General features: G+C 38.6%; 1 protein-coding gene and 1 long non-coding RNA gene across 4 annotated transcripts in view; both read right to left on the bottom strand.

The window, feature by feature from the left end:
* Positions 1 to 1,659, bottom strand: part of LOC144192419 (uncharacterized) — a 97,626-nt gene extending 95,967 nt beyond the window's left edge. For both annotated transcript variants that reach the window (XR_013325117.1, XR_013325118.1), the window contains exons 1-3: positions 1,504 to 1,659; positions 606 to 829; positions 412 to 519 (exon numbers count right to left, since the gene is read on the bottom strand). This is a non-coding gene — a long non-coding RNA (uncharacterized LOC144192419). The remainder of the gene's footprint in view (positions 1 to 411; positions 520 to 605; positions 830 to 1,503) is intronic.
* Positions 1,660 to 3,559: 1,900 nt separating this feature from the next.
* On the bottom strand, positions 3,560 to 24,908 carry slc24a4b (solute carrier family 24 member 4b). Of its 2 annotated transcripts, none has more exons than XM_077711498.1 (17): positions 24,212 to 24,908; positions 18,875 to 18,982; positions 15,111 to 15,187; positions 13,331 to 13,405; positions 13,163 to 13,247; positions 12,988 to 13,091; positions 12,788 to 12,862; positions 12,686 to 12,711; positions 11,955 to 12,008; positions 10,276 to 10,367; positions 8,306 to 8,475; positions 8,073 to 8,211; positions 7,813 to 7,979; positions 7,106 to 7,220; positions 6,855 to 6,967; positions 6,728 to 6,793; positions 3,560 to 6,051 (listed from the first exon to the last, which is right to left on the bottom strand). In XM_077711498.1, the coding sequence occupies exons 1-17, from the start codon at positions 24,372 to 24,374 to the stop codon at positions 5,902 to 5,904; spliced, it is 1,779 nt and encodes a 592-aa protein (XP_077567624.1). In that variant the 5' UTR covers positions 24,375 to 24,908; the 3' UTR covers positions 3,560 to 5,901. The 2 variants fall into 2 exon arrangements, with proteins under 2 accessions (XP_077567624.1, XP_077567623.1); XM_077711497.1 differs by having other exon boundaries at positions 8,073 to 8,217; positions 24,212 to 24,907.
* Between the last annotated feature and the right edge of the window lie 632 nt (positions 24,909 to 25,540).

Here is a 25,540-nt window from a genome sequence, read left to right as displayed (position 1 = left end):
CCATAGCCGCTAATCTAGCTTTGTCAAAGTATTTAATTACACACCAAAGTGAGGTCTCGACTCTGCAACAACTATAATTGTACTGCTATTATCTTTTAATTCACAGCACCGGTTTACGTCGCAGTTTGGCCCCGCACGCGGTTAAATTTGTTTGCATGGAATCCGTTTAAAGGCAATTAAGAAGCCGAGCCAAACTTTAATTAAGAACTCGTCTCTTGGGTCGTCGTTGCATGCCGACCTCTTGATGTATGTGATTGCCAGATGAAAATCACTACAGCTGGATGCCATCCTGATTTTATTGTCAGGCTTACGGCATGATTCGGCAATTATTGGAATCAATCTTGTCAGCGCAAGGGTATACTTAAAAAGGTGAAATGAAAAACGGGAATAAATATTACATTTGCAGATCACCTTTTGCAAGTCCTGTGAGCGAATCATCTATAAATCAGCAGGTTTGCATTAGTACTTCTGCAAGGTGTATTTTGTTGGTTCCAAAGTGGGCGGGGGCTTCAGAATTTCCTGTTAAATGAATTCAAAGTCAGTCAGATAAGTGGATTCGCTTAGAACAGGACACATGTTCACTATGGATGCTTTTATTCACTTACCGTGGCTCTTTGTGGTAAACGTCTCGTGTTCTGTGTCCTCGTGACGCCATAGGCCATGAGCGACGTTACAATCCAACCTGTTTAGAAGACTAATCTAAATGCAAATCATCGCCACTCGTTTGTAGAACAGATGCTTGGCCGTTTCCAATATACACGTTGAACACTTGAGGGATGGATAATAGCCTCCTTTTTGATCGACGATCATTTGCAAGTGTATCCTCGATCTGTTTTGGAAAAGAAAGAAAACAAGTTGGAGGATTAGCTGAAAATTAAGTTTGAGTATAAACAGAGAACCATGAGGTTTTTTTTTTAGTATATCCAAGCTTAATTCAAGTTAAAAAAAAATGCCCTGGAGTGGTAGCTAAAATCAATCCCTCCAGGATCAATAAAATAATGTTGGGCAAGAAATGCTGAGTAGTCTACTTGCCTGTATGACCATGTTTCACCTCATCTAATATACTTCAGGCATTTTGAATAATGTTTTCTTGCTTCAGGAGGAGATGAAACTGGAGTTTGATGGACATTATTTATTGGATAGAGGTAACTAATTCCATATTTGTGTTGTTTTATAATAGCCATAATGAGCACATACTTTTTCCTGGCTGTTTGATTTGCAATTTTTCATTTAGGAGATAACTTTTGGGATGTCTAAGCAGTTGTAAACTCAAATAATTCTCCAAAGTATTAAATTCATTAACACTTCCTGCAAAAATAAATGACACAACCAGCATAAAAGAAGTCAACTCCCCCAATTGGTCTCAATACACATTTATTCTAATTAAGTCATAATCCTATTTAGACTTCTTTAATACTGTAATTAGCATTAGTAACATTTGCCAATGTAGGCGTCCCTTTTTATCATTTGTCGTATTCCCACATGTAGAAATATTATTCATACCTTAAGGAAATGCTGCTGTGGTTCTTCTGCCTTGCGTCTGTGGGGAGGTCCGCCGTTCGATTCCCATTTGTCGGAGTTGTGATTGTGAGCATAAGCAATTGACTGGCAACCAATCCAGGGCACACGTGGTTGGCTGGGATGTGCTCCAGCACCCTTGCGGCCCTTGTGAGAATAAGCAGTACATTAGATGAGTTTGATTTATTTAATAAAAGGACAATATATAATGATGGAATCTTTTCATTCAATTAAAATGTCTAATTATATTAGAACAAAGGATTTTTTTTTGCATATCAAGTTTCCTCCTTTAACCTTATGAAAACCGCCTTTGTAATAAAGCAGGTGGCAACTTGATTGTACGAGAGCCAAGGAGTTCCCGACGGATTTGGTGGAGAAGCAAAGCGAAGGGAAATACTTGAAGTACAGCTTTGAATGTTTGCGCATTTTATCTTCTTGGATAATGTTAGTATACACAGTGTTTCACAGACTTGGAAGCTACACAAACTAATAAACTAATTGCACTCCTTAGTCTGTCATGTGATAAGACGCACTTGCAATTTAAATTGACAGGAAAGTCATGCATTACCAGGTTTGGAGAGTATGCATGAAATAAAATAATTTGCTGTGATTACAGTGGGAAAAAAAATGATAAATGAATGGAAAGTGAAGACTATGATATACTGGCTATTGGTCTGACATTATATATATTTTTTAAAATCCTCCAGCTTTGCAAACATATCATTATCTACCTATATGTACTACAAATGGGTATGAAAAAAATATATAGTGTAGCAGACCAATCATCAGACAAAAAAGAGAGGGTAGACGTCTCAGAAGTAGATATCAATCAATATGAGGAAATACATGTAATGGAATGAAGGGCCCATTATGAATAAACACACGTTAGGGCGAAGCAAGGCAATATTCCTTTGTGGAGGCAGTGTGAACTAAAGTGATTGAGTTCAAGGGGGTGGCTTCGGAAAGCAGAAACATTTGTGACTTGAATGAAATTGTTCAGCTAAAGGTAAGCCAGCAGGAGAGTAGACTGTGACCCAGAGCTTGATTGGAATCTAAATGCGATGCTGTTCCACCACTGAATGAGCATGTTTGAAAAATTCCAAAACTTTGGATTACTTTTATATACTTTGACTTATAGTTGTATGCAATATAAAAGTAACAACATACTTTTTTGCTTTACTATCATAGTTCATTTCAAGTAGTAGAAAAGACACCAATACATTTAAGTTTAACAAGATGCCACAGTCTAGTGTACAAGTAATACTTTTACTGCTTGAATGTGAACTTTGGAATTTATTGTACATTTTAGGAGGTCAACATGTACTTGTATAATTTAGCAATTAACAGCTTCATGATTTCTAACCAATGGTTCAGTGGTAATTTCTACTGAATAGATTAGTATTGTTTATTTCAGTAAATTATTTTAAATAGTTTTGTTCTCACTCTAAAGTGTAAACGTAGTTTTGTTCAATCTATTAGTAGTTATAGGCAGTTTTAGTTATTGAGGTTAAGGGAAGCTAAATATGGATCAACATTGTCATCTAGTGGTGATGGTGAAATCCTACATGACGGAAAGAAATGTGCATTCTGCCATAGTGTCCTTAGAACATTTGCACTTATGACTACATTGGTATAAAAAGGTTATTATTGTTATGGGGGAAAAATGAGGGGAAAAAGATGACATGACAGTAACCCAACCACAGATAAACAGAGGGAATTTTGAGCTGAAATACATTTTTTAAAAATTAAAAATAAGTGTTCTGCATTCAATAAATATTGTTATAAGACAACCGGCTTTTGCTTTTGTTTTATATTGTCCCTGAAAGCATTGTTTACACATCACAAACTGACAATAGTAGTCTTTTTTTTAGATTTGAATACTGCCTCTGAAAAAGTATTGCTAATAAAGTAAACATCAGCTGTAATTATTCTAACTTAGCACACTAAACTCTGCAAAATAATGAACGGGATAGTGCCAGTTTTTTCAAGTGACGAATAATTGAAATACACTCCGTAATGCAAAATATTTCAAGACAAAATGTACAGGAACAATGTTGCCATTTTATTTTTTCTTCACATTATTGCTTTACAGTAAAATGCATTGGTTGGATATGTCCAGTATAGCAAGACAATACATTCATATAAGTTATAGAGTATCTTTTTTTATGGTAACTAACTTTACATTAAACATTTTTTTTGTTAATCATTAGTTATTGGTGACAAAAACTCCCACATCACATAGAGCTCACAGTGCAGTAGGTCGCATTCAATGAAGGAAACACACAATTGTGACTGCGTTCTTACAACTTTGATCATTTCGAACACAGAACTGCATCAAAAAAATTCCTTTCACTTCCCCCCCCCCCCCTACTTTCTCCAAGAAAAAGAAATACTTGCAAACAAATGCAAGCTCAACGTGAAGGACAAAACTCCAGCCTGGCAACCAAGAAAAAGAACTGCACATAGCAGCCTTAAAGAACAAAAGAAAATGACACAATAAACGCACTTTTGTAGTCCAAACGAGTACAGTGGTGTTTCCAGACAACAATGTATATATATATATATATCTACAGATGGGCTTTGCGTAGTCATTTCCATCCAGCATTTAAATGATGAAGCATCTTAAGGGGGGGGTCCAACTTTGTCCCTAAGTGCTCTCATTCAGGTCCTCTTAAAGTGACAAAGTTCCAAAAAAATTGATTCTCCATATCGCTTCTTATGCCCCTTTGTAATATAAAGGGGTCCATAAATGTCCTTCCTTTGGCTCAGTTCAACAGCAATCATAAAAAGGGGGAGGATTTATGAAAAAAACAACCAAAAATGCACACCTGTGAGCTCACACATTTAGTACTAGACGGACAACATCATAGCGACCTGGCATTGGGCCTCATGTCACGCACACACAAGTCATGACATTGAGATTGCATATACACGTGCCTGTCGCCATGTGTGGCACAGAAATATTCCCCCAGCCCACCACCAGTTTGTCAGAATTCTCCGTAGCTCGGCTCATTGCTCGCAATTTTGCAACAAATTGCTGTGTAGCTGCCGATTAGACTTTTGTTTTTTTTTTGTAAAACTGGACCAGGCAGTTGCCATAGAGATGCCTGTACACGGGGAAGAAAGAAGGGGGGGCACTGCATTTAAACATCCCAGCATGCACTGCAGACAAGAGGCGGGTGTGCTCATGTATTCAAACGGCTCCAGTTTTTTTTTTTGGGGGGGGGGGCAGAGTGAGGCCACACATGCACATCCGTGCCGCTCTCTCACACACAAAAACACACACACGCACACTAAAAGGAAGCACTAGTTGATTCAGAATGAGATGATGGTTTTTAAAGTGCAGTACCTACATACAACTCACATATCAACACGATAGCCCCCTCCAAAAGAGCTGTCCCTGATCACGGGTGGCTGTACATAGTTGGCACCCCCCGCGCGCCCGCCTACTGGCCAGGGTGGGGGGGCGGTCAAGCAGATAGACGGCAAAGAGCGATCCGTCTGGGTCCTCAGGGTTTCAAATAACGATGTGGGGGGGGAAAAATCAAATCAAAATCCATCACACTGATCCGGAGATGGTTCTTCTGAAGTCGTGCATTGAAGAGAGTGGCAAACCGCGGCTGATTGAACACAGCACCTCTCACGGCGTCTGTTCAAAAATTTCCCAGCCAGCATGAGTAGCAGTCTCACATGTAAAGTTAACTGGGGTAAAAAGATACTTGCAACAAAGTCTCCTTCCGAAATTCACCCAAAAAAAGAATAGAGGACATTAGCAAAACAAATGCGGAACAGAAAAACCATGTACACAACAGTTCAATGTTGCGCAGTGCTGCAAAAAGTTAGCCGGTTTGGACTGACAATTCCCAAAACAGACTTGAACAAGTTGTGTGTGTTACTCATATTTTAGTTTGCAAAGGGCAGAGTTTGGAGTTCCCGGTGTCAAGTTGGAGGAGGGAAGCTGCCAAGGACTAGGCCCTCCTCCAAGGAGCCACAAAAAAAGTATAACACAAAAAAAAGGTGTGCTTGTCTCTTTGGGTCCTGGAGTTCTCGGTAAACCTTGTGAGGATTCTGTCAACATGGCAATAATGGAGGAGTGATGCTAGTACATTTTTCATCCCCATCCTAGGCATGCTTAAAAGGATGGACACAGTAGAAAAGATGGATAGCAGTGCTCCCAAAAAAGCATAGAAGGACCGGCACTGAGTGAGATGGGGAAAAGAGGCAGAACGACTCAAGTGTGTCACCTCGTGGACAGATGTAGGAATGAATAAAGGAAACAGGTCCAACTCCAACCAATATTATGGAAGGTAGAGAAGAAGTGGTAGTGGTTTGTGGGGGGTGTATTTTTTTTTTTTTGGTGTCTTGCTGCAGCATGGCGAGGGGTTAATCCTCAAAGCACATGGGCAGGTTGACAAAGGTGAAGACATTGTATTCGATCATGACCGAAATGCAGAGGAAAATGGCGTACAGGACGAGAACATATATGCCCAGCTTCAGGTCCAGACGCCATTTGTTCAGGTGAATGCCCAGGACCTGTTCAGAATGCAAAGCAGAAACGACGTTCTCCTTTCAATCAAGGTCTCCATCATCTCCATAATTGGATGAAAAAGTTCATGAAATGGATTATCCTATGGAATTAATCCATGTTGCTGTGTTAAGTGTTAAATCTAATAATTCAATTTTAAAATTAGATTGATGCTTCATACGTATGTGCACCGGCCAGGACAGATATTGGATTTTTATTTAGTATTGTAGTGCTATTATTCCCCATTCAGAGTTGTATGCAATGTTAATATTTTAGAACTATATTGTTGCTATTAAGGACATTTACTACACTAATGCAGTTTAGTAAAATGTGTTGTCATGTCACACTGAAAGTTGGAGAACGGGATAGTTGTATTTGATTTTAAATGCTATTATATAAGTTGAAATATTGATGAAACCCTTTTCAATGTAGATTCAGAATGAAGTTCAATCTGTCATCCTATTAAAAATAATTGTTTTGCAATTTTCTCCATTGTTGGCTCATTACATTTAGTCTTTTCACTATTTCTATTTCACAAATTGGCAAAGAAAGGTGTTCCATAAAGCAAAGATAAATTGAACTTTTTAAATTAAAGTTACATTCCATTATTATTCATACCTCTGAACATATGCAAAATTCGTATCGTATTGGATTCACATCAATAAAATAATAACAATAACTCACTGCGAGGGCCACAGATCCCAGCAAAAGTACCACGGAATACACAAGTCCTCGACTGTTAATCATCACCTGAAATATATACATCAGGTCACTTGCATGTACAGAATAAAGCAAAAAAGGCGAGCATTACCTCTGATCCATAATCGACACACGTGGTTTGAATGGCCCAGGGGACGCCAAGTCCCACTAGAATGTCAAACACATTACTACCAATAGTATTAGAAACAGCCATGTCTCCCAAACCTAAAATAAACAAAGTGGTGAGAAGGGGTCAGTCATGCTCGAAGAATTGTGGCTATGTCACATTTGTATGTTAATTCCATTTAATACAATTTCTCCATTGCAATGTTTGACTAATCCGTATGACAGGGAGGGACTGACCTTGGCGAGCCACAATGAGACTTGCAATGCAGTCGGGGACGCTGGTGCCTGCTGCCAGGAAGGTGATACCCATGATGACGTCTGGGATTCCCAGAGTGTAGCCAATTATAGTCACCTGCAAGAGGTGAACACTTTCAGAAAGACATTCTAGGACAAAATTCACACACAGACGGGAGCTTTCTCTCGGGCTATGTGACATTCTTAATTACTATATCAATCATTCGAGCAAATACAAGAGATGTGCTACTAAAAAAATATGATTCCCTTAAAAAAAAGATAGTGCTCCGTATGGATTTTGGCCCTAATAAGTTTACAGAAAATGGCCTTTTTTAGTGCAAAAACGTTTTGGCGACCCTGCTAACATTAAGTAAACCAATTAATTTTAGCATTGTCATACAATTAAGATTGACCTAAATTAATTAATATTTTTAGCAAAGTCAAATTATCACTGCAGTATAACAGCAATAGCAAATAAAGATAGCTAGAATATATAAATGTATAAAAAAAGGAACATCTAATTTCATTACTTCAGTGCTACAGACTATACATGAGACATGTCAAATTAATAACTCACTGGCAGCGTGCATCCAAACAGAAAATTAACTTTGCAAGCCATCGATTCAGGTGTTTAACTCAAACTCACTGTCAAAAATCACTGAATTACTCTGGCTGATGTGTCATCATGTACAGTTGAAGCTCCTACTTACCATCCAAACCATCAAGTAGGAGAAGATTGCAATCCAGACAGTTGAAAGAATAAAGGAGAGCATGAAGCATCTCTCCCAGCGTGGCTTGGCACAATTTGGGACGGTAAAGAAGAGCAAGAGGAGTAGAGGCCATGAGATCAACCACTTCATCTTGTTGCCACATCCCTCTAAGCAGAAAAAAACAAACAAAATTGGTGTTTGCCACATTAAGACCTTCACTCCAGGGACAGTTAAGATTACGCCTCGGAGCCAACACGTACTTGGGAGTCTAAACGGGGAGATGCCGCTTTCCTCGTCTTTCTCTTGGCTTGGTTTGTCCTCTGGCACGTTCCCGTTTTCCATGTCTGTCTTGCCGTCGATCACTTGCGTCTCCACGCCGTTGGCTGCCTGGACCAACTTCTGGCGCTTTCACAAAAGGGACACTAAATCTGTGTACATGCGCAAACACAAGCTGCCGCCGATGCCCGCCACTTTGGCTCCCTCCTCCGCGTACCTCGGTGATGATGAGGCGGCTTGCCATGCGCAGGCGGGTCTTGGGTCCAAAGTGGCTGGTGACCATGACCCGCAGACCGGCTTCGGGAAAGCGAAACTTGGAAGGGCTGGCGTTCATGATCTCGTCCACCATCACCACAGAGCCACGGCTGTACGTTTTGGTGGGCTTTACTGGAATTGGGTAATAAAAATGATAAAAAGATGGATTCTTTAGAGCATGGTAGACTCCATCACTTTTCTCCCTTTGAAATACACTAATTTGCATACATTTTATAGAAAATACAACTTTACAAATGTTTAGCGCTCTACCACAACCAATTTTGTGTGGTCCAAGTAATATATATACTTTTTGTCATTATTCAAAAACTATAGAGTACATCTGCTGTTGTGTAGTATGGCCACAAACTAGGTTTTTCATTATTTGTATTGATTCAATGAATTTTGGTGTAATAGCCTCGCCTATTTACAGCACGTGATTTATAACGCAATTACAATTAAATGAATCAACGGTTTGGCTGGTCTTCATTAAGAACAGATGCTATTGCAGTCTTGCACATGACTACAGGGAATTCAACTCCATTTCACATCCTGAAATTACCTCAAGTTTGCCTGTAGAAGCGAAACTTAACTACAAAATTGATTGGAAAGTTTCTACTTGACTTTGTGGTGACTCAAGACAATATTATGTCTCCTTTGAAAAGCAATGGAGTTTTTTTTCTTAAATTGTCCTTATTCGACTATGTTTTATACATGAAAGTGGGTAAATGTAATATGAAATATGTAAATAAAGATCATAGTCATTACCACCACTTCAGGGAGGAGCTTACTAAAAGAGGAGCAGCAGAAAAGTAGAATGCCACACAGAATGCAGCTTAAAACTGTTGACATCAAGCAAAGCAAGTTTAGTAAGGCTAAACAGACAGGCAGGCAGTGGGTTAGATTGTTACTCAGCAATATCACAAATAAGTGAAAAGGTAAGTGCCTACAGAGAACAAAATGAATATTTTTGTTCCAAAAAGGTTGCAGGCAAAAATATTCCAGTCTAATGGCTCTGAACTATATTCCCCAAAAACTATCAACCTATTATAACAAAATATACCATAGAACATAGTGATTACAAACAAATTGGTTTCAAAGTTAGACTTGGGAAAATATATTGTATTATTCATACACGTCAGATAAACAGATTTTTTAACTGCATCAATTTGAAGTATTACTTTTCAATTGTGACAATATATAAAGCTTGTAATACTAATTTGTGTCAAACACACACACACCATTAGCCTATGTATGGATAGGGGCATTTTAACTTTAGCAAGTGGGATCTGTCACTGAGGAATATGTATTTTTCAACCATGTAGAAATGCATTGTGCACCTTGGTCATGCAACAAAATACTAACCATAGCACAACAAATGCCACATCATCTTGTATTACATGGCTAGAATAGCTGGGAAATCCCAATTCTACTTTAAACATATACCTCAAGCCTTTCCTTTCCACAAGGTAGCTGCACACTGCCTTTAATTTTGTCACAAGATCTAATAGAGTGAGATTAAAAAAGCTGCCGTTTTCTCTTAACCACATTATAGGGACTCTTGTAGGGTCATCCCAGGTCCTCCCACAAAGCCTCAGCCTATAAATTGGATTAAAGCATAAATTGGGAGCAAAATATGGGTTATAGGTCAGTCACACACTGAGAAATGAATAATGGTAAAGGTAATACAGTTCAGTGAGCTCAGAGGACTGGAAGATTGCCAATATTAGGAAAGAATTACACTATTAGAATGAAGCAAGTGTTAAGCAATTAGAGCACATAGCCTCAAAGAAAGGTTTTCCAAAGAATTTTGATTTGAAAGTCATGGGGAAGACACGCCAATTCCCGTTTTTTTCCCCCGGCCTGTCTGATTAACCTTACCTTTAGCCAGCAAGGGCACTGACGGGTCGTCATCCCAATAATAAGATGCATTACCATCCTCCATCTCACTGCTGGTTGCCGCGTTACCATTGGCCACATTCTTCTTGGAACTACCCGCGAAGAAAGACTGCATACTAGAATTGAATCTAGAGAGGGGAAGGAAGAAGAAAAGTCCAAGAATAGGTCAGTGGACACTTTACAGGGAACTCCAAAACTCATCTGCATGGATCATTTAAAACAGAGAGATGAAAGACTTCTTTGAAATATATTAATGAGATGAAATTGCTTGTTTGCCTCTAAAGCGTGCAGTCTTATACTTCTCGGCAAAACCTTCATTACATTGCAAAGAAAGCATAAAATTGGCTTCTTTATTTGGTCAGAAGACATTTTTTCCTTTCAGTGTCCATTTCAAGACCATATGAGAGACATTAGATGCTCTGTTGTTTGTCCCATTTGAATAAGTAGAACACAATGGCCTGTAAATGGCCCGTAACGTTGTATGGAAATACTTTGATTAGTTTCAGAATAATATGCTCTTTCTATTTCTCCTCTTTTAGGGCTCATTTAAATCCAATTCTGTTGTCTTTCAAAGCTAAAGTTTTCTCTGATTTCTGGGATCAGTTTAAAAGAAGAAAAAATCTAAAACTGATGCATGAATGAGAAGTAGAATTGTAATATATGTAGTAAACTAGGTTTTAGGGTGCATTACTGCTACTATTGAAATTATCCAACAGCCTAATCTTTATACCAGACCTGGATTTTTTTCTAACGGCACATAAGTAGGGTACAAAAATGAAAAAAAAAAAATGGCTACAAAGCATTGGGGAAATATTCCAACACTCCCTGGACTCTAAAAGAAACTGCTTGTGTTTTTTGCATCACCCATTTCATCATTAACAAATTCTAGTGCAAACGGTGTGCATAATTCATGTAATAAGTAAGCCCTTAGCAAAATGGCGGTATCTTAGATTTAGAACGGTGTTATAAATACGCTTATTTTTGTTTGTGTAAACGACTTCAAGCCAAGCATTCTGTGTTTATTTTAAAAAACAGGCTCGTTTCTCATCCCTCCATTTCAAATGAGGAGTAAGCATCTTGGGGGCAAAATAAATTTTGACAGGAATAACCTAAAATGGCCAGTGGATACTTAAAAAAGGGGGTTGGGGGGCACCATATGACAGCAATAGCGTCCCCTTTGGCAAGTGCGTCTTGCCTGCAGAATGAGGAAGGAGAGGAGTGATCCGGTTAAGCCGGTGCCCTTTAGGACTGCATGGGGAAAGATTAAGCCTCGGGTGGCAGCGAGAGAGCAGGCTGCCGCTTCTGCTGCTTGCTGCTGAGAGTGCAACGCAGATTACCAGCAACGCACACACTATGACATGCTGTTTGGTGCTCATGTGTTGAGACTGCACGTCATACATGCACGTCGGGGTTCCTGGCTATTTTGTATTATATCATGACGCTTAAAAATGCAGTCATTGTCAAAAGGTTGTGTGCACTTTATTTTATTTCTGTTTATGATGATTTTGTTTTCCCCAGAGTAACAGGGCAATCAATTGTTTAAATGATCTTTTTATTGGTCATTTAGAGGCGCATCATTGGCACCATATGGAGACGAACTGGGTATGTTGGGAATATTGTTAACAAAATTAACAAGGACACATTGTAATAGATTTTAAATAAATGGTTGTCCCATAAAAAGGTTTAAAAGGAAACATAATGATAAAACAACTCACTTCATGACTAGAATGTATCCTGCATACATGAAGACCAGCACGAGACTTTCCCACCTAAGAGGCAAAAAAATTGTAATTCAGATCACTTTGGAACGGATTAAAATATTGAAGTGTTTAGGCCCCAAATTATAAAATATCCATTCATAGAAAAGCAAGATAACATTCAGTAAAGTCATTTCAGAACTAAAAATATAACAGTCCAGTGCCCAACAAATTCAGAAAGGCCTTCAACTATATTTGCTAATTGTATTGCACTGCAATGACTGCAGTATGTAATATTGACATTCCCAAACAGGCAGTTATTGATGTTATTTTTAATCACTAAACAGTCCAAATACACTATGGCTACTAATTATGTGGCAGAGAGACTTAAGTGTTACTATATCAAATAGCTCTCTGATTTGATGATCAGATTCAGAAAGAAAGGAAAAAATTCATAAAAAATTGAATCAATCTAATGAATATTTAAAAAGCATTTTGCCAACGCTATTTGACGCAGGGAAAGCTGTAAAAAAGACAGACTTTCTCATAGAATCAGGCTGCACTCCGCAATTAAGGGAGAATCAATATGTACATTCTACCCTAACCTTTAACCCTATTCCTCCTCAAATGATGCAACACCATTCCCACCTGGACATTGGCAATTATTAGATTAAAAAAACACCCTAAAATACCAAATTAAGTTGATGATTTGCAGTTTGAACATGAAAATGTCTTTAAACATTACTCACCATACAATCTTCTCATCATAAATGAACTAAAAGAAAATGAAGGGGATAATATTAGTGATTTTTCAAGTGAAAACTGTTGTCATTAGGAGGATAGAAACTTACTGCTATAAGAGCTAATACCGACAGTATGTAGTAGAAAGAATCTCGAAAAACTGCCCACCAAGTCAGCACGACCACCTACAGAAAAGAACATTTTTCATCTTACTAGTACAGATCCCATTCCATTTAAATCATCATTGTATTTACATCAAAATATCCATAATAAAATGATATGAACATCTGTAACACATACACACACACACCTGTCCAGCAAAGATACCACAAACTCCAATGATGCAAAGAATGTTGAAAACAGCCGATCCAACAATGGTTCCCACCCCCACGTCTCCATGCGTGATAAAGACACCTGCAAAAATGGAGGCAGCCAATCAGATTGAGTTTGGCACCGACTATCTGTACATACACGCGCACACATACCAATGACTGAAGCAAAAAGCTCCGGCGCAGAGCTCCCGGCAGCCATAAAGGTGGCACCGGCGACGTCTTCACTGAGATGTAGTTTCTGCCACAAATAGAGCACATATGGGCTTATGACAAAAACAAACGGGCACCATTAAAAAATACTAAGAAAGTGCCCTCAAGTACCTCACATATTTTCTCTAGTGACGTCACAAAATACTCGTCGCACGTGATGGCAAGTGCCAGGAACATGTAGAGGGCCTGCCGGAGGGTGACAGAAGGTAAAATTAAAAATGAATGCTTCTAAAAAAAAAAAAAAAATACAGATGTTATATTTTATGTAGAGCTAGGGCAAAATTCTTACAAAAAAATTACTTCAGCTGAAACAATAACTTTTTAAGGGGCACATTTAAAATATAAAGTAATTCAATATACCATATTTTCACAACTATAAGGCACACCACATTATAAGGCGCACCCTCAATGAATGACATTTAAATTGTTTTTCTATGTATAAAGCACACTGGATTATAAGGCGCCCTGTCTATTTGGGAGAACATTTAAGACTTTTAAATGCGCCTTATAGTCCTGAAAATACGGTAAGTAGATCACCCAACTCTAATTTAGTCACAACACTGAATGCCATGAATATCAAGCCAAATTTTCAAACAGTTTTGGCCTATTCTCTAGTTACTTATTCTCTAAAAAAACACATTAGCACAGATTAAATGACATCTAGAATTTAGTGGCTATAAAAAATTACTTTGTCGGCGTGACAAGGACAAAACTAAAACCATTTTCATTCAATTTAGTATATGTGCCCCCTTTAAAAAGGAGTAAGATCCCCGAAGGAGAAGTTTGCATGCTCCCACTCTCGAGGGAGCTGAAGGGGGGGGTGAGCAGTCGGCCTATTTTGGTGACTGAGGTATAATTTATAAATTTTTGATCAGGTCCAAGGAGGACGCAAGCTTCTGCTGTTGCTGTGCTCTATGCTATCCACAGGGGGCAGCGCAGGCATAGCACACTAGATCTGAGATGACAGTACTACTATATGTCAAGGTAAAGTTATTTTGGTGTTGCCAAGAAGTATAGCACAGGGATGTTTTGGAATTCATCAGGGGGAGGTCTGAGGAGTGTGTGTAAATATTAAATCGGCTTGAGTTTTGTTCAAGATTTTGGCATTTTTGGATTTTTTTGCACCACAGTTAAACTATGCCAACAGTTTTTTAACGACTATGTTTGCCTTTATTTTAACTTCAGAGCCCATCTGTGTTTTCATTGCGTTAAAGGGACAATACGCCTCCGCTTGTGTGATTAAGTACTCAAGCATGCAGGAGGCGCAAGGTAGAATGCATTAACTCTACTGTCGTTTAAAATGTACTCTTTGTTGTCAAGGCTCCGCGCATAAAAGGTCAAATGACAGGATTGCCTACACAGTCATACCATTTCCAATAAAATGGTCATCCCAAATTACTTTGCATGTCAATTAATTATACACCGTGTTATTTTAAAGATCATCCGAACCTAAGTAGGGCACAAATCAGTCATTTCATATAATGACTATACATTATATATGAATAAAAACAAAGAAAATGGAACATGACTGCAGTAATAATGTTAAATTATTTCATGTCAATGATGATTCATGTCAAGGTTAAAAAAAAAATATCATTCGAGAATGACTTTAAATACTTTATGAATATTTGGGATGACTTCATCGTGAACACTTCAGGAGGAAAAATGAATATTTGATAGCCTTTGCTTGCACGCCTGTAGTACATTAGCAGTGTACGCAATTTATGACCTGCATCAGTGGATTTGAGTTAGTGCTTCAAAATGATTATAATTCATATTCAACTAACTCCTTGGACAAATACAGCCAAAAAAATGTGCTTTTTCCAATGTGATCCAAGTAAAAAAAACACTCAAAAACAACTAAAAAAAAAGAAAAAACGTAGTTTCTTACCGCCGCAATGTGCAGCAGGATGGCACCGCTCTTTCGTTCGTTGTTTGTAAAAAGGTCATCGGGGAACTCGTGTATTGCTGGAGAGAGAGAGAGGAAATGTCACGGTCAACAAATGACATAGGCGTCGTGACAGCGGGGCACGTGTCCGCTGCCAACATGGTCACCCTTGCTTCTTCATCCCCTTCTCCTGCTGCACTTCCTCATGTTTGTCACACTTCAGTAAAGATACGCCACATTTTTTGGACTATAAATCACACTATTTCATAGTTTAGCTGGGCCTGCCACTAGTACTCAAGTATGACTTGGTTTTTTTTCATTCTCTCTGAGCATGACAGCCTGTTATGTCTTTTGAGGCTGTTTTAACATTAGCCTATTTAGTCTATTTTGCTATTGGTTTTTAATCTTGTTTCAAGGAAAGCTGCTTGAATATGTTTTGATTTAAATGTGAGGTTAGTATTGATGCGTTGTGATTATGGAGTGAAAATAGAAGCACCTTTTGGTCACATATGGACTCATGAAGTGGAACAGGACTCACCTGAGACTTCACATTGCATCTGTCCTAATCTCACAGTTATGTGTTTGTACATAAACAGTATATTTTATACCCAGTGATGTGTGTACACACGAAGAGGTACAGCATTTGTAACGCTGCTTCGAACATAACGTATCGTCACATCAGACTTGGTCATTTGTGTGCCCCATTGCTTTTTATTTTTACAACACTGCAACTTTCTGTTCTTAACCAATGCCAACAAAGTACAGCGGATTACCGAATATACTTTATAAAATAAAATTACGTCATTTTATAGAGTTACGCAGTACAACACGCGCTCCCCCACAAGCAAAAACACTGAATAGCGTCATCTGATCAATAATTTAAGCAAGAATAAAGTATGTTAGTAAGCTTTGTACTACAAATAGTTTAGTGTGACTGCATAGGTGTTTCCAGGTCAATTTGGTCACCTCGTAGTCCACATTGACACCTGACCAGACAGTTGGCACTTACTAGGTAGGACAAATACGCTACAGCTTTCCCGCTCAAGGGCAGTTGAGCATGAGAGGATGGGGATGACAAATCAAATGACATTTAAATAGGCTTACAATGAACAGTGTTTGGACAGTTAGTCATTTTTCTACCCAATATAAGTAATTGGTAGAGGATTACTCCACATTTCAAATAGAAAAAAATGTAATGGATACATGAATATAGATTTTTTTAATCTAAAATGCCCACATAATTTGCCCAATAACATTTTCAAATATTCAATATTACCATTTATGTAGTTTCTTAGACAAAGTACATGGTTTTTACCATCAATGTAGTTTTCTAGACAAAGTACATTCTTATTTTACCATTAATGTAGTATTCTAGACAAAGTACAGGCTTATTTTACCATTAATGTAGTATTCTAGACAAAGTACACCTCTTTTAACCTTTATTGTAGTTTTCTAGACAAAATACTTCCATTTTTTACCATTAATGTAGTTTTCTAGACAAAGTACATGCTTTTTTTACCATTATGTGTAGTTTTCTAGACAAAATACATGCTTTTCCCTCGCCTCTGAATCCCAGCAATCTTTAAAATTAATTTCATGCTTGCAGCTTTTCCTAGGTGGAAATATATTTAGCGATGCCAAATTGTTTTGTTTTACATAACTTGCTCGCGTCATCGCACTGAGACACTCGTTATCACATGTTTCGCTTAACTGCTTTAAAAACCGAGAGAAAAATAAAAAGCAACAATTAAAAAAAAAAAGAAAATGTTGAACAATGTGCTTTTGGTTCTAACACTGAAATCAGACAACTTCCTAATTCTGTATGCATCCCAGTTAGCAAACCACTGCTCTCAGAAACAAGGTTAACCGTGCGAACAGACAATTTTATTGAAATTTTAATGACTTGTAAAATTAGTCATAAACTGGCTCTCCAAACTGGCCCATTTTCAACCATAAAGAAAATGCAGGAAACCAGTAACGAGTCAAAAATTGACTGTATAGCCTGAGGATGTACACTACAAGGTATTGCATTTAAGAAGAAACAGCAATAAAAAGCCACTTAAGATGAATGTCAAATCAGCAGCAGTACCTAACACAGTCTCGACCAATAAGGATGAGCAAAGGGAAGTCAAGTGTTATCTATATGGCACCGTTAAAATGGGGCCATGACAGTTGCACTCGCTCAGCATATAAACACGCCTACGGAGAGTCCTCTCATTCTAGCTAGACTCCATCCTTTTACACCTAGCACTTCCCACTTGGCCAACCATAGTTCCCTGTGGAGTCAATACGGGTGATTCATGTTCATTCAAATTGCATTGGGATGCAGTGGGAATTTTAGCATTTGCCTACCGGGTATTCAAAATTTGGGCTCTGAGCAAATGACTAAAATAGTATTATAAAGTTTCAGACTTAATTTGGACACTTTCATGAGATATGTTATCTACTCCTACAATAGAATAGTTCATTTGCATTGCCTATTTGTAATAGGAGTTAGCAGTAACCCATTAATTTACTGTTTTAATCAAACCGGTTGGTATTTACTTTATTAAATGCTTAAAAGATCACATCTTTGCTTATTTCAAAACAGCTTTTCTGTGTTAACTAGCTGATTCTGTGATCCGATGTACTTTGTTGGCATTTGTTAATTATGTGGGCCCCCTACAAAAAAATGCATTTCTAAAATTGCTCAAATATTACGTCATATTATAAGTAGCCACCAAGCTGATATAAAAAAAAACAAATTGCTCAATTTAACATTATACTTTAGTTTAAATTTATAGGAAAAATTAACATTTACACACAAAATTTAAAACATACACAGCTATATTTGTTCACTATGAGTATTTCAAAGAGATTATAAGCAATGGGAAAGATAGGCAATTTACATAATTAATATATTGCTGTTCCAAATCAGAAATACATGCAAAAACCAATGGAACTTTCTTAAAGTACCATTAATTCACGTGAGATTACCATTTTATAAAGAATTGATGAAAGTGACATGGAAGTGATAAGAATTGTTGGAAAGAAATTCCACGAACAATCAGATCAAATCATGTGTCCCATAATTACTGGAGACAAAGAAAATCGCTTTTCCTACAAAGCAATTGCATGTGTCCATGACGGGATTATTTCTGAGACGATACGAGTCGTATGACTGACTCACGTTGACAAAGCAGAGGAGGGGGGGCTGCGAAGGGGTTGCGGGGGCGAGTTAAAAAGCCTTGCAAGTTAATGAGGCTCTGGGAAAAAAGTGAAGTTTAGTCTGGCACATGAGGGGACTTTTGGTGAAAGCCGGCGGTAGGAAAAGGTAATCTATAAGGATTAGGTTTTTGCACAAGAAAACCTCTAGGATTTTAATCCAGTTATTCATTCATTCAGCCACTGCAGTTATACCGCTACAAAGAAAAGTCACGTGCTGTGAACACTTTCCTTTTAAAAAGTGTAGTACAAATAATTACAATATGCTTCCAATACCACTGGTTTTAATAACTCTAAAGAGATCAATGATAAAGTATATAGACTGATGCAATTGAATCAGTATTCTACAGTGGTGCTTTAATGGTTAAAGTGACTATGACAGCAATAATTTGTGCATATTAATAAATAGAATTTCCAAAAAGAATGTCCAATTTGCTATTTTTATGCACAGGCTAGTGAACTATGTGGACACCATTAGTTTTTTTAAGGAGTCATGCTGGCTCACAATGAAAGGCTTGAAAAAAACTAGACAGAATATATTAAGTGTTTTTTTTTCAGCCTACCTGGTGATGAACAATTCTTGGGCTCGGTTTCATTTTCAGCACCTATCGCCATTAGCCGCCTCCCCGAGTGCTGCAGGTTGGTATGGTCCTCCATTATCATGCCGTGACCTGTAGAATAAACATTAAAAAAAAGAATCTTACTCAGCACTGTTTATGTGACAGCTTTAAAACCAACAAGGCCTTTAAGCAGATTGCTCACAATATGCCTGAGGAAAGAGTGAACCTAAGGAGGGTTTGAGTTTTAGGAAACTACTTTGACATGAACTCATCGTTGGTCATTAAAAAGGAGAGTGCTAGGTCATTCTTAATCTGCTAAATGTGTCCTGGGTCTATATATACACAACACTTATTGCAAGAGTGCGTCAAAAATGAAGTGTTAGTCTTAAGCCTCTGTAATGAGTGGTGCAGTTCCAAATATCTTATGTAAAAAAAAAAAAGATCTTGAGAACCCATCTAGATATGATTTTTTTTCTGTTGCAAAAATAACACAAGGCCTCAAGGAATAGGAGAAAACAGTTTGCAAAACGATGAGTCGATCAGGGTGACGCAACGGCCTCATTATTGTTGTACAACGGGATGCAACATGGCAAACTGTGACTTTGGCTTGTGAGGTCGCACAGATTTTGGTGGTTAAAATCCTTGAATATTACACGCTTGTAATTGTCTGGTCATCCAAGTAAAGGACTCTCTGATGTCTTAGGAAAAGTTCCCTTGTAGCCATAACCAAGGATGAAACATGTCAATAAATATGCAACAGATTTTCACCTTGAGTTGTGGTAGCACTTTTTCAAGATTGTACAAGCAGTTAATACTAATACTAATAAACTTAAAATACCAAAATTAGCTATTCTGTCCCAAAAGCAGCCAAAAAAGGACAGGTAGGGGAAAAACTGTGCTATAGTAGAGTGCCTCTTTGACCAAATTGTGCATGACAATCCTTGAAAATGTAATTTTTTCAGCCTATTAAGTCAGAAGGAACTGACCGCAAGTAGCACATCATCAATATTCCTCGACAAAGTAAAACTTTGTTCTTGGTTTAAGCACTAAGGAAGCATGTGTGTAGTGTAACTAATTTACATTATTAAATAAGACCTCTTTTCCATTAGCATTTTGTGAAGGAAAACCGTGTTAGAACGAATGAGTACACTATGACATCACTATAGTGGAAAAAATGACATGATTGTTTTTCAACCTGAGCATTTGTGACAAGCAAAATATTGATGGATCAAAAGCAGGATGAAATATCATTGCCAGTACATGTAGTAGCAGCACAGTTCCCAAAGAAAATCCTCCGTTTTAATCGTCCATGCTGCTTATGGGTATTAGTGGGAGATATGTCTGATATCTGGGGATTTCCATTACATGCTTTGATGCAGTAACAAGCATTGTACAGCGGAACCTTTAAAAAGGATGCACACATAGTATTAGATGCCAGTTGACTGCTGCTTTCCTTTTCAAATGTTAAAACAATTATAATCAACAATCTTAAAACTATTTAGTTGCTGGCAAAAGATGATAATTATTAAATATGCTTGTAAAACAAGCCAAAAAGAACTATATGCAACAAGAGGGCCGTAAGGGGGAGGTTGAAAATGTTAATTTCAAGGGCCAATGACTGACAGAGGACCTTAACATTTGAGTAGTGTTGTTATTTAATTTTCTTCCAGGCCACATATTAGTGGCAGTGGTTTAAAGTGGTGTACAACTTCAGGCAAGTATTTTAACACATACCCAAATAATGCAACCTCTGGGGCATTTGACAAGAAGTTCAATTCTGCTGAAAAGTAGAATTGTTGAACATCCGCGTTTGATCCATCCATTTGTGAGCCTGCCCTTCTCACATAGGCATCCTCACTCATTTTGGCTCTAGGTCAAATTTCACCTTGTTTGTGGCTCTTTTTTTTTTTGACAGCGAAATGAAGCGCAATAAACCTACGTTGGCAGCGCCTGCACATGAAACAACATTGACAGGCAGAGAAGGCCAAGTGGGTGCTGGCAGGTTGGTGAGGACATCCCCCAGCTCTGTTCAATCAGCCCAGCAGCAGAATCGAGCAAGGACAAACATCCGCCCATCAATCTCACTGGCCTGTGAACAGCGAACACGCTCTGCTTCAATCGTCTTAACAACACTACACTAGTACACAAAAATATGCGTCTAAACCAGGGGTGGGCAAACTTTTCGGCCCGGGGGCCACATTGACGTTAAAAATTTGACAGACAGACCGGGTCAGCACAAGATACGATACATATAAAAAAACTGCATTCGTTAAGAGTACATATGAAACATAAACAGGAAAAAAAGGACTAAAGTATTAACATACTCACTCATTAAAGTAAAAAGTATAAAGTACAAAGTAAAAAGGAATGTATTAAGAAATATTAAAATGTAATTTAAAAAAAAGATAGAAGGGCTGTAAAACACGAAAAAACAAATAGGAGTAGACAGAGCCACTGCCACTGGCTTCCGCTTTACGGCGCCATCTTGGGTAAAAAAAATACATTAGGACACCCTCGACAGACCAGATTAAAGAGCCTAATGGGCCAGATGCGGCCCGCGGGCCGTAGTTTGTCTGATCTAAACCCAAAATTAAATTCTTAAACAGTCATGACTATCACAAACGGATACAATTTTCCCATCAGCATTCTAGACCTAGTCTCACCCAACTTTTATGGCTCTGTGACCCAGGAGAGTTACATTAAATGTCATCCATCTGGATCTTTTACAAAACCAACACAACTGTAAATCAGTGAGATGGCACATACTCCTTGACACCATCCTAGGAAAGATCTATTGGATTAGATATAATTATGGATAGGGTATTGGGTCCAAAAGGGATTTCTGCTGTACTATGCACAAACATTTGGCAAACCTGCCTTAAAACGATCCCAACATAGCCGTGACTGCGTAGGTCAGGCATATCTGATTAAAGCAAACCATTAGCTGTAGGGAAAAAAACCCACTTTAGCTAGCAATAAAAAAAAATGCCTTTGGAGATGAAAGCTTTGTACTCGCATGTATAATATCATTCCACAATAATCATTTAAGCCTCTTGTTTTAATGTAATTAATGAAAGTCCCAGTGTATCCTGCTGAGATCTACTACGGGACAGTGAGGCAAATTTACAGATGCTCTCTGTAGTCCCCATTGCCGCCTAAGTGGGTGCAGATGGACAGATCCCATGACAGGGTCAAAAAAGAGCTTAATCTGAGATGCGCTCCGACTGTGCGTCCATGGGCTACATTAGCGACACGTTGACAACAATTCGATACATTTCAGATCAGGCTTGTCACATGATACCAGTGTGTCACATTTGTGGAGGGCGTTTGAGGTGTTCTGGACCAATTAAAAAAAGTTTAAAGGCTATACAGCTATAGTTCAAATAGAAACAACACATTAGAATAAGCACAAAAAACACAGTAGATCAACAACTTTTGCTGAAAACTCAATTCATCATTCAAAGTTGTCAACAGTTCATTAAACTTAAATAATGGACTTGCCTTTTCCCCTTGGGTGACATTTGAATGCTTTTAAAACCCAACACACTAAAATGATACGACCATTTTTATCCTGTCTATGTCTCTTTGTCTTTCTCTAAACAAATACAACAAACGTCATACTTTGTTTAAAGATTATCAAGTACTAGTTGAAGTGCAATTTGGCCTAAATAGGGCAGTAGCACTGATTTTTTTTACAGTAATCTTCTCAAAGTGAGTACAGTAAAAAGCAAATCTAATCTGCACCAATTACAACACTACCCAACAATTTGCATGCAAGGATCTCTGATTTGTACAAAATGTGTAAGCACCTGTAGTTTTTTTTAATCAACTATACTTCAACTAATGTTAATTTCTACTTATTGGAAAAGGCTTCAAGGTCATAGAAACAAAGTCAATGGGAAAACTGACCACTGAGCACATATTAGTGCTGTTCATTACCTTGAAAGTTTGTATGTTGGAAGCAACTGTCACAAATTGAAGATGGACGTCATTCGGACACCACCATGGCGGCTTCCGCAAATTGAGTTTGGTCCAAAATGCTTTTTCTTGATCAATACATGCCACCAAACAATGGATTTCAAGGAAACTGAGGCACTTTAAGTAATAACTGCACTGTTGTAACTCCTTCTAGTGTTATCTTGGTGTTGGAGTAAGTTGAGGCGCTTCATTTTCATTTGCCACCATCTTGTTGCACCTACTCCACATACTAATAACAATATTGCTTGCATATTTTCTAGGTACTTTGACCTATGCTAATGATAGCTAATAGAAAAGGAGTAGTTAGTATTTTCATTTCTAAATCGCATAATAGCAATTTATACATCTGCATGCCTTCACTGGTGGTATATTTTGCAAAATATTACGACTATAACTGATCTAGTGTTCTGTATTTTTCAGATGGGAGAAAAAAGTTGCAAAATCCTCACAAATCAGCAACAGTGCAAATTCTCTGTGACACTTATTATTCAAAATATTGACCATAACATCCTTAAAAAAAATGTAAATTAAAGCATTTTGGTTCTACTACCATGCATAATGTGAACAAACTGACATTAAGACTCTTACATCTTACACTTAATACATGGACAAGCCAAATAGATGCATTTTCTATGCACATTTTCCCACAAGTTGACCTCAGATCACTCTTGTTTCTGCAAAAATGCTTCACAAAATTCCCAAGGTTGGCGGTTGTATTACATAACCACTCGCGATGCTGCGTTTGGGATGCTCGGCATGTCAGTGTTTGCACAGGCCTAAAGAGAAGACTTTTGACGTGAGGTGGCGGCTTACATTTGAAGATGATGGATGCGTGGGACATCACACATGACCTTCCTTCTCAAATATTGCTTGAATTTATATTAGATTGCATTACGTACATGCAGAAGGGTGCTAAATCTGATATAATAAACCCTCCATCGCTATATATGCGTACATGGGTCTCTTAAAGGGGGTGGTAGTGACCATGGTGGACAGTTAAAGTGGATCGTGCAGCAAAAAAAAAACGACAAATTAAACAGATTCCCATCCGCGTGTGCATGTGAAGCAGGAGGCGCGCGTGTGCGCTGTGATTACGCGCTTGTGCCTTCTCTCCAAATTAAAATGTGCATCTGCCACGGCGCGCACACTGCGGCAATACCGAGCATCATCGAAAAAAAGGATTGTAATTGTAAAAGCATGTGCACATTAAAGATGGATCGCTTTTTTGAGATGGAGAATGGTGGTTATGAAGGGAGGACGCCAATGTTGCAATCACGTGTGTCGCTGCTCGATCCGATTGTTGTGGTGCGTGATTATAATGCAGATATCGTTTGTGTGTGTGTGTATCGTCCACGTACTCACCTGCTTTGGTCAAAAGCGCCGACATGGTCCACGCCACGATGAGGGCACTGCAGATGAAGCACACCTGGACAAACAGCATCTCCCTCCTTTTGCGAACTTTAAACATTTTCGCCATGATGCTCTTCTTCTTCTTGGACGCCTTCACTGTGTCGTCCTGTTCCATGGCTTCTTTCTCCTCTCGGCCACTTTTTTTCCCTCTCCTAATCTAAATATTTGTCCGATCCACCGTCCTTGAAATTTGGCGAAGGGAAAAGGGCCACCTGATCGCCTTTTAGTTGATTCTCTCTTTTTTTTTTCTTCACAGGCAACCCGATACAGACACGATCCTCATTATTTCCAAAGCTCTAGCATTCAAATCGGCGTGGGTATAAGACGATCGAGCTCCCACTCCAGCATGCATGCTGTCCCGTGGAGAGGAGTGAGGGTTGGTGGCGATGGGGTGTGTAGTGGGGAGGTGGGAGATTCCAAAAAAAATCCACACACATACACACACGATCACGATATCCTCTCTTGTCCTCGCCTCGATGTAGTTTGGTGTTTTAGCCTCCAAAGGCGCACGCGTCCCGTCATCAACGGAGGCACGCTCAGCTGCGTGGGAGCGCCTCCACGCACCTGCGCCTGATGTCCCGTGCGTGAGCGTGCGTGCAGGTTAATTGTCACATTGAGGCAGCAATCGTGCAGCAGAGTCTAACTCCTCCTCCTTCTCCTCCTCCTTTTCCTCCTCCTTTTCCTTCCCCATGGTTACCTCCCCAGAGCACTGCCCTCCTCCTTCTATCCGGCCGACCTTCATCCACTCCCCCCCACCAATCTCAATGAGGACAGTGGGCTCCTCCAGCGACCACCATGCAAAGTCAATCGACTGTCATGTGATTTTTTTTTGCACCGTGTAATGAACATCGAGGATTTTGTTGACCATGCATGTCATGCCAGTTCAATTCTGTTGCTCTGTTGGGGCAGAAGAAGCAAATAAGTCAGTTTTGTGTTGAGAGGACATAAAACTAGTGGCTGAATTTGAAGGAAAGACCCAACTATGAGTTTTCCCCCAGAAATAAGACATACTTAATCAATTACTCCTTTAAATCTAGTGTTTTTCTGCACCTGATTTCAATTTACATGCTAGCTACTTCTACTATAAGACAATAGACAAAATAAATAAGATGGATGTGCCTAATATCGTTTTTTTTTAATAAAAATGAGACAACCTGTCCTTGATGATGTCATCCATGGAGACAGCAACTGATGATAATGAAGCATTTCATGAGCTGGTCACAAAACAAATACAATAAAATCAGTATATAAGCAAAAATGTTCATTTAATTCCCAAACAAC

Source organism: Stigmatopora nigra, unplaced genomic scaffold (genome assembly GCF_051989575.1).
Source record: "Stigmatopora nigra isolate UIUO_SnigA unplaced genomic scaffold, RoL_Snig_1.1 HiC_scaffold_26, whole genome shotgun sequence".
NCBI lineage: Eukaryota > Metazoa > Chordata > Actinopteri > Syngnathiformes > Syngnathidae > Stigmatopora > Stigmatopora nigra.
The sequence above is the reverse complement of the archived record's forward strand: the minus strand, read 5'-3'. Positions and strand labels throughout refer to the sequence as shown.

Bases quoted from the DNA above. Each gene is read 5' to 3' on its own strand.
- slc24a4b (XM_077711497.1), bottom strand. From the start codon at position 24,374: ATGGAACAGGACGACACAGTGAAGGCGTCCAAGAAGAAGAAGAGCATC. The intron at 15,188-18,874 runs GTAGGCTGAAAA...CTCTCTCTCCAG, and splicing joins CAAGAATTGTTCATCACCAG to CAATACACGAGTTCCCCGAT. The intron at 10,368-11,954 runs GTGAGTTGTTTT...TCCCCTCTCTAG, and splicing joins GGATACATTCTAGTCATGAA to ATTCAATTCTAGTATGCAGT.